This window comes from Epinephelus lanceolatus, chromosome 5 (genome assembly GCF_041903045.1).
Source record: "Epinephelus lanceolatus isolate andai-2023 chromosome 5, ASM4190304v1, whole genome shotgun sequence".
In the NCBI taxonomy this organism is placed as follows: domain Eukaryota; kingdom Metazoa; phylum Chordata; class Actinopteri; order Perciformes; family Serranidae; genus Epinephelus; species Epinephelus lanceolatus.
In genome coordinates this window covers 6,637,737-6,647,500 of record NC_135738.1, presented here as the reverse complement: position 1 = coordinate 6,647,500, position 9,764 = coordinate 6,637,737, and the positions used below count along the sequence as shown (strand labels likewise).

The following is a 9,764-nucleotide window of genomic DNA, read 5'->3' as shown; positions in this document are numbered from 1 at the left end:
GTTGTGACAGTGAAAACAGAAACTCTCATCACTGCTGTTATTCATACCTAACATTATGACTTTATGTCTACACAGAAGTCTTTCAGTTCACCACCAGGTGTCACTGTGTGACCGCTGGATAGGAAACAGCTGTTTAGAAATCAGGGTCAATCATGAAAGAACTTTAATCACGTTATCTGTTAATAGAGGATTTTGAAACGTGCTGTTCTTAAATCTTGATTAAAGTTTCCAAAGAGTTGTTAGAAAGGAAAAACCTCTCCCTGTACCATCTGTTCATCAGTCTGTGTGTGTGTGTGTGTGTGTGTGTGTGTGTGTGTGTGTGTGTGTGTGTGCGCGCGCACGTGTGAACCAGACGGTGATGAAAAAACTGGAAGACGCAACAAACAACACAAAAACCTGGAAACACAAAGTGGCTGAACACGAGGGAATGTTACGACTCATCCAACCAGGTAACTAATGCACGCCACCTCTGTCTGTGTGTCTATCTGAGGAGATATCTGGGTGTTTCAGCGTGGGGACAATCAGAGGACAGGTGGAGTTAGCTTCAGGTTGTAGTCCAGATTTTTATTGTTTCAAACTCTATTTCCGGCCGTTATTCCACTTGTTACGGTGTTTGTCTCTGTGACACCTTTTAAATGTAAATAAGATGCAGTGTCACATGACAGTCTGAACAGGAGGCTGAGTCACTTCAGAGTCAGAAACACCACAGGAGTTTAGGAGCAGCTTCATCACCTCATCCTCGTGCCACCACCTCATCCTCACAGCTGATATCTCCAACACTCTGCAGCTCACACTGAAACTACAGTGGTGGAAAAAAGTTTTCGGACACCCTTAAAATTTTACACAATCTCTTTTTTGTGTTTCAAAAGGTGTGGCTGCATTAGACAGATACAAACAAATACAAATTATATTTTTTTGTTTATTGTTCACAAGAAAAACTAACAAAACTAAATTCTTGACAGTTTCAATATGTCAGTTCTCAACATTGTCGGTATCAAAGTCAACAAATAACAGAGAATGTGTTCAAAACTGAACAAAAAATAAATAAACCATCACATCATCAAATTAATATTTAGTAGTCCTGCCGTTGGCACGTAGTAGAGCTCTAATCCTGGCTGGCATGTTCCCCACGAGCCTTTCACACTGTTGAGGGGTAATCTTGTCCCATTCTTCTTGAATTACTGCTTTTAATTCTTCTAAATTCTTTGGTTTATGCTTTGAAACAGACCTTTTGATAATCCACCACAGATTTTCAATGGGGCTCATGTCCGGGGATTGAGCTGGCCACTCTAAGACCTGGATACTGTGCTCCTGCAGCCAAGTTCTACTGGCCTTGGATGTGTGGCAAGGGGCATTATCTTGTTGAAACATCCAGTTTTTACCTCGACGGAACAGTGCACGCGCAGAAGGGAGCATGTGGGTTTCGAGAATGGTACAATACTTGGTAGAGTTCAATGTGCCATCACAGACAGTGAGATGACCAACACCAGCAGCACTCATGCATCCCCAAACCATGATACTGCCTCCACCATGCTTGACAGTAGGTACTGTACATGCTGGAGATAATGCTTCGCCTGGCCTTCTGCGTACCCTCACATTAGTAGGAGGAAGATAAAGCTGGAAACTGGACTCATCTGACCACAAAATCTTCTTCCAATTCCTGGCTGTCCAGTTCTTGTGTGCCTGGGCCCAACGACGCCGGGCTAACCTCTGTCTCTCATTGATCAGGGGCTTCTTGATAGCCTTGTAGGACCTTAAACCATGATCTAAAAGTTGGCCACGTACAGTGCGGGTGGAACACTGGACACCAGTTTGGTTTGACCACTGCTGCTGAAGCTCCTGTGATGTCATTCAGCGGTTTTGCCTGCACATGCAGATCAGGATGTGGTCATTTCTTGCTGAAGAAACCCTTGGACGCCCAGATCTTGGTTTGTCTTCCAAGCTGTTAGTTCGTCTGTATTTCTGCAGAGTGTATCCAACTGCTGAAGAACTGCATCTGCACTTCCTGGCTATCTGGCGGCAGCTGTACTCTTCCTGGCTGAGAATCTTTATCTTCAGGCGTGTTTCCTGCATTAGGTTCCTTGTTTTAGCCATTTTTGTGTCTGAAGAACTTTCAAATGTGCTGGCTTTATGTAGACACGAAGCTTGGCAACAAAAATTGTGTCTTTTAATAAAAAGAACGACCTTCATCACTGGTACCAAAATGACCCAGTACTCAAAATTTCTTATGTATTTTTATGGAACCAATCAATTTTAAGTTTTTAATGGCTTTTTTAGGATTTATTTAGTATTTTGGCTGTGACTGTACTAAAAGAAATTGCACTTGAAGACCTAAGAGTGATTCTTAATGCAATATTTCACAAATGCATGGGGTGTCCAAAAACTTTTTTCCACCACTGTATCTGACTGATAAACAGCACCACAGGTCATAAGTAAAATATGTAGTTTTAATTTTGGGCTGAACTTTCCCTTTAACTGAGAGCACAGTGACCTTTGACCTCAAGTAACATTTAACAAACTGACTGTTACAGTGGTCAGTCTGTGCTGCTGTTACTTCGTCATTAGGTGAAGTATATTAGTGAAGTGTTTCCTGCAGCACGGAGCAGCTGTGTGTTAAATACAGTGTTAAAGGTGTTAATATTAAAAGGTGTTATTGCGGTCACACACACACACACACACACACACACACACACAGATTGTTTCCTCTCTACAGCTCCAAACTGCTGCCATGAATAAATGTGATGGCGCCTGGTTCGTAATAATTTCCCCACAGAGTTCATTAGTGAAATTAGTGAAGGAGAAACAACTTGGCTCCTTTAAACCTGAGACTCTCTCGTCATCTGTCTCAGCCAACACAGACAGGCTCCAGGGACACAACACTACAATCAGATATCTAAATTCTGCTGATACTTTTGGCCTCGGCGTTCACAGCAAGAATGTTGTTTACTACAGAAGAGAGAGGACAACGTGAAGAGACAGAATATTATATAATATAATATCAGTCCAAATTCCTTCAGTCAGAGACTTTAAAATGGCTTCTGATACGTCTGATACCAGTAAAATCACGCTGAGGTAAAGAGGTTAAAGTGCAGTTTAATGTCACATTAAAGATAAAAATAACTATAAATGACTGAACATAACACTTAATATGGCTCAGCTGCATCTGTATGTTTATATCTGTTTAATGATGAAGAGTCTGATATCTGTGTAAAGAGACGGGAGGAGTCTGGATTCAACAAAAGTCACAAACTGATCTCTGATTAAAACAGACTGACTGATCTGTATCAACACTGAGAAAATCCTCCAAAACACAAACTGTGAACAGATCGAAAACACGTCGGTTTTGTTGCAGCACGACACGACACGACACAATGACTGACGCAATGAAAACTAGGATACGGTTATATTTTCCAGTTGCAGACAGAAACACGTAACTGCACACTGTAACAGATGTGTCAGAAGAACTAGACACCAGACCTCAGGATTAGACACATTCAGTATGATGGAGCTGCTCACCTGGTGCATATGAGTAGGTAGAGCTGCAGCTGGAGCAGCTATGTGACCCCGCCCTCCTGCAATGTGACCCCGCCCTCCTGTTGTGTGACCCCCGTCCCCGCTATGTGACCCTGCCCACCTGTTATGTGACCCTGGCCCCTGCTACGTATCCCCGCCCTCCTGCTACATGACTCGCCCACCTTAAAGCCCAACTTACAGGTTGGAGACCATGGTGAATAAATGTGTAGGAAAATGATGTAGAAACTCGATTAAAACAAAAAACAAAAACATATACACACTACAGTGACTTTTGGGGTTGTTTTTGTGAGAGAATTTTGCTTACGCATCTAAAAACCCACTAACCGGAAGTGAGGTAGCGTAAGGGAGTCCGGCCAAGTTCGATTGAGTGTAACATTAATAAACATGGACCCCAGTGAGACTGAAGAGGCTGAAAATGTACATTCATATGCATACGACGGCCCACAGGCTTATAATTATGAGCCTGCTAGGCGTCCAAGAGACCAGGAACAGATCAGGATTAGGAGAAATAACGGCCACAGGAGAGAAATAGAGCTGTGGTGTGAGGAGAACCAGTGGAGAACTGGGCAGGTGTCTTGGTGAGCGACCAGCGTTAGCTAACGATGTCTAACGCTGTGTTCACATCACAACATTAAGTTTGCCATCACGTATTAGGTTATAACAAAGCTACCAATAGTTCTGCCAGTATTAGATAACTAATGCTACTTACCCATAACAGAAACTAATGCGCAAATGAAGCCGTGAAATCGCGCCTCTTCACCTGCACAAAACGCACCCAGGCACGAAAACTACCTCCACTCCTTTTTCTGTCTGGAAAACGGTGGACTCGATGTCCTGACAGACTCGGGTTTGTGCAACCTGCACAATTCGGCATAATCACAAATGGTGAAATGCACTGTTAACAACCGAAACAATACTAACTCACAAGTTTACGACCGCTCACACTCACTACCACCTACTACTGCGCATTGGACAGACGCAGGGTCAAGGACGCAGAGTCCCTCTCGTGACGTACTATCTGGCGATGTTGAAAAAAAAAAGCGTTTTTAGAAGAGGAGCTAAAAAGAGCCACTTTTTCCTCTGAATTTGTGCCCTTATGTCATGTAAACCATAATAAATTCTGAATTAACTTCTCATATTGGTAATTTTCAGACAAGGTTTATGTATATATTTAAAAAAAAAATTAACCTGCAAGTTGCACTTTAACCTGCATATCAGTCCAGGATCAGCCCCCCTTCACCCATTGGCCCAGAAGCACTAGCCATGTCAGAAACCCTTTGTTAGTGGTTACAAAGATAAGAAGCGTCAGGGAGAGATGGCTGAGGTTTGGGTGATGAAGAGTTTCATCTTATCAAGTGAATCATGTCTTCATGTAGAAAGAATAATAAAGTGGATCATTGCTACATTTGGCCTCATATTTATTCACCTCAGAGTGGCGCTGTAGCAGCGTTCAGATAACCCTTGTGTTGGTGGGTGTGGTTTGAGTTGCGTGTCATTTACGCTACGAACAGAATGTGTGTGCAGCTGAACATGTGTCAGCACATACACCAAAAAAAGCCTCTAACTTCTGGGTTTAACTTCCATGTGATGCAGCCAGCTGAATATGCACAGTGGCGGTCCTCCTCCTGGCCCCGCCCACGAGTTTCAGCTCGAGTTTCAGCGCCATCTAGTGAGCTGAGAAAGCAACTGATTTCATTATTCTTGTACCAAAAGTTGTTTTAAAATGCGTATTTGCAAAAAAACATATATAATATAAGATGGATATTTGGCGTCCGTGTATCGATACAATATCGCCACGCAAAACATCACCGTACTGTGCTGCCTGTAAAACCACACTTCAGAAAGTCTGAACTGTCCCTTTAAGCCACTTTTAAAATTTCAAATGTGACCGAACTACTTTGACTTCCTGTTTACAGTCGATATCAGTGACACATGACGGCACACAGGGTGAAATATTAAAGGTTATATCATGGAACATTGTCTCCTCCTCCTGCAGGGTCAAAGGGACAGCAGCTCATCACCAACTGGGGCCCAGCGGCCTTCTCTGATGCAGAGCTCAGTCTGAGGCAGAAGAAGTGGCAGGAGATGAAGAACCAGACGACCCAGGCCCAGTAGGTCCTCATCTCAACCCTGAACCTTAAACATGTCCGCCACTCAGAGGAGACGAGGAGATGAAGAGAGAGGGCTGCTGGGATACAACAGGTCTGAGGAGGGACTGGGAGGAGTTCTCTGGATGTTCAGTGTCCACATAAAGCATTTATCATGAGGGGGCATTAAATAACCATCTGTAAATCTGTAGTGGGAACCAGCACCTGTAGAGCTGGTTTAAACAAGTCAGTGTAGACCACAAGTCTCTGTCAGCGTAGACCACCACTGATTAAACAAGTCTCTGTCAGCGTAGACCACCACTGATTAAACAAGTCTGTCAGCGTAGACCACCACTGATTAAACAAGTCTTTGTCAGCGTAGACCACCACTGATTAAACAAGTCTTTCAGCGTAGACCACCACTGATTAAACAAGTCTCTGTCAGTGCAGACCACCACTGATTAAACGAGTCTCTGTCAGCATAGACCACCACTGATTAAACAAGTCTTTGTCAGTGTAGACCACCACTGATTAAACAAGTCTGTCAGTGTAGACCACCACTAATTAAACAAGTGTAGACCACCACTGATTAAACGAGTCTCTGTCAGCATAGACCACCACTGATTTAACAAGTCTCTGTCAGCGTAGACTACCACTGATTAAACAAGTCTCTGTCAGCGTAGACCACCACTGATTAAACAAGTCTGTCAGCGTAGACCACCACTGATTAAACAAGTCTTTGTCAGCGTAGACCACCACTGATTAAACAAGTCTCTGTCAGCGCAGACCACCACTGATTAAACAAGTCTCTGTCAGCATAGACCACCACTGATTAAACAAGTCTTTGTCAGTGTAGACCACCACTGATTAAACAAGTCTCTGTCAGTGTAGACCACCACTGATTAAACAAGTGTAGACCACCACTGATTAAACGAGTCTCTGTCAGCATAGACCACCACTGATTAAACAAGTCTCTGTCAGCGTAGACTACCACTGATGAAACAAGTCTCTGTCAGTGTAGACCACCACTGATTAAACAAGTGTAGAGCACCACTGATTAAACAAGTCTCTGTCAGTGTAGACCACCACTGATTAAACAAGTCTCTGTCAGCGTAGACCACCACTGATTAAACAAGTGTAGACCACCACTGATTAAACAAGTCTCTGTCAGCGTAGACCACCACTGATTAAACAAGTGTAGACACCACTGATTAAACAAGTCTCTGTCAGTGTAGACCACCACTGATTAAACAAGTGTAGACCACCACTGATTAAACAAGTCTCTGTCAGCGTAGACTACCGCTAATTAAACAAGTCTCTGTCAATGTAGACCACCACTGATTAAACAAGTTTCCGTCAGCATAGACCACCACTGATTAAACAAGTCTGTTGGTGTAGACCACCACCAATTAATCAAGTCTGCCAGTGTAGACCACCACCACTGATTAAACGAGTCTCTGACAGCGTAGACCACCACAGATTAAACAAGTCCCTGTCAATGTAGACCACCACCAATTAAACAAGTCTCTGTCAGTGTAGACCACCACTGATTAAACGAGTGTCTCTCAGCATAGACAACCACCAATTAAACAAGTGTCTGTCAGCGTAGACCACCAACACTGATCAAACAAGTCTGTCAGCATAGACCACCACTGATTAAACAAGTCTCTGTCAGCATAGACCACCACTGATTAAACAAGTGTAGACCACCACTGATTAAACAAGTCTCTGTCAGCGTAGACCACCACTGATTAAACAAGTCTCTGTCAGCATAGACCACCACTGATTAAACAAGTCTCTGTCATTTTAAGAGTCAATAAACAGAAACTAAAGTCTCATTTTCACATTATGAGGTCAAAGTTCAGTGATTTCAGCAGGAATCAAACAAAAACATGAAGACATGATAACAGCAGGAATATTAATTACAGCCTTCTTATCAAACGTATTAACGGCCCTCTCAGTCACTGATTAAGCAGCTAATAATGTAGACTGTAGTGTGTTTAATGAGTAAGGAGTTCTTTTTGAAATGGTGTACAGGACATAAATTTGTTATGTAGGTAGAAGAGCTGATTGAGTGAAGTTTGGTCATTTATAAACTGATCTTTAACCCAACAAACGCGACACCACTGGTTAGCTAATGTTAGCTCATCAGTGTAGACCAGACGGCGGGCCGTGGGCACCATGTTTCTACACGTTGTCTGCAAAACCGACAGAAATTAACATAAAAGGTGAAACATTTACATCACAAAACATTAAAAAGTCACCAATTTTAAATGGGCGGAGCTTTGAAATGTGGCGCTAAAGTTCACTGAGTCAAAGGAGCGCCGGTCCAACAGGAAACTCACTTTCACTTCACTTCACTTTATTTAGATTTTTTTCTGAAAATGAACCAGTTAGTTCCTGATTAAAGGGTGTCTACCGAACTAACGTCACACAGCAGCACAACACGAGCTAAGATCCAAACAAACCTACAATAAATACATGATTAATCTGTTGACTTTAAGATGTGCAGCTTGTTCAAAGTCTCGGGTTTGTTCACCTCTACCCTTCGTCATCTTCATCTGTGTCCTGATCTGTATCTATGAAATGCACTACGTTACCCCAGAGTCTGATCTGTCCAACATAAATCACCTGAGTGTGTTTTAGGTTCACGTTGTTGTAAAGTTCAGAGATGTTGAGTCAAATCTATAAAGTTATAATATCTTTGACATAACATGACCTACTGAGACAAACGACCCTCCCCCTGCTGTGGCCTTTTTCCTCTTTGGGAACATTTTTAATTGAAGGGATTTTTGTACATATTTTAACAGCAGTTTGTGTTTTTGTTGTTCTTCCTAAAGTTGTGCAGCATCAGTAGCACCTGATAAATATTTAATGTAAAGTCAATTATGTTTAACAAAGTTGTCTCCTAAAAACAGTCTCTAATGAAATATCATGTACGACTCACTAAACATTTCCTCATTATATCAAAGTGCTTCTTGTCCTCAGTCTGTCTGACCTACATCTGCATCATCAGTGATACAGAACATTTCCTGTAAACACAGTCAGAAATCAGAAGTAGGGCATCGAGCCAAAGTCTGACCCCGATGGATAATCTAACATGTGTCCTTTGTAGTTGTACCGTAACCATCAGCGCCTTTGATACGGTCACACGTCAACGCTGTGATTTCTATTTGATGTTTTTATATAAATATGTAAAAAGCTGAAGACTGAACTATTGAATAAAACACATCTGTAATAACTGGCTCACTGCACTCACTCTGTTTGTCTCTTAATAATGATGGGAACACAATTACACAACTACACAAACACACACAAACACTACAGCACAAACAGTCAGCAGCACTTTAACTTCACCCCTCATCTGTTCAGCAGAGGGCGCCACAGTGCCACAAACACCTCGTCACCACAGAGCGCTGCTGTAAGAGAAGTAGAGTATTTGTGACCACAGATCCATGTGGAGCCACATTTACTGTCAAACTGAAATAAATGTTTTAACTCATCTGGGGACAGAAAGTTAGAGACAAACGGTGACTTCATCTCAATGACATCATCGTCTGAACCTGATTTTTCCAAAATAAAACTGATGACTGTCTTCAGTCTGAGTCTGTACCATACTGACAATAACAAAACAATATCACCAGGATCATTTACATATAATTAGAATTATGCATAACTACACTATCTTCCTGTTGTAACGTCTGTTTGATAAGGGATTTAATAAGGGATTTATAAAGTAATTTAATATCTGGGTCACTCAGAGAAGTTTACTCAAGACTGTGAGGAAACATTCCTGCTGATCACAGGTCGACACTGTCACTGTTAATATTTAACATTTTGACAAATCTGAACACTATTAATCAACAAACTGAGAACGTTGAGATATTTGTAAAGTATTTAATGTCACTGTGATGGTCCATGTTAAAAGCCTGGATTGTGGAGGTGGCTGCTAGGAGCTGTGGTCAGAAGGTTGTCGGTGCCTGTTGTGGCACCAACTGAAGAACCCGCTGGTGGACACCAGCTGTTGGAAACCTTGGCTGACACGCCTTTTCAGTGTCACGTGGAGGTCGGGTACGGTGCCTGCAGAGTGGCAGACCGGGGTGGTGGACCCCATCTTCAAAAACGGGGACCGGAGGGTGTGCT

At 42.5% G+C, this 9,764-nt stretch overlaps 1 protein-coding gene across 1 annotated transcript in view; it reads left to right on the top strand.

The window, feature by feature from the left end:
- The window catches only part of swap70b (switching B cell complex subunit SWAP70b), a 51,285-nt gene extending 42,418 nt beyond the window's left edge, over nucleotides 1-8,867 (top strand). The window contains exons 11-12 of the mRNA XM_033634132.2: nucleotides 353-449; nucleotides 5,531-8,867. Of these exons, the coding sequence (XP_033490023.1) occupies nucleotides 353-449; nucleotides 5,531-5,649 (216 nt within the window). The 3' untranslated portion in view covers nucleotides 5,650-8,867. The remainder of the gene's footprint in view (nucleotides 1-352; nucleotides 450-5,530) is intronic.
- Nucleotides 8,868-9,764: the final 897 nt, after the last annotated feature.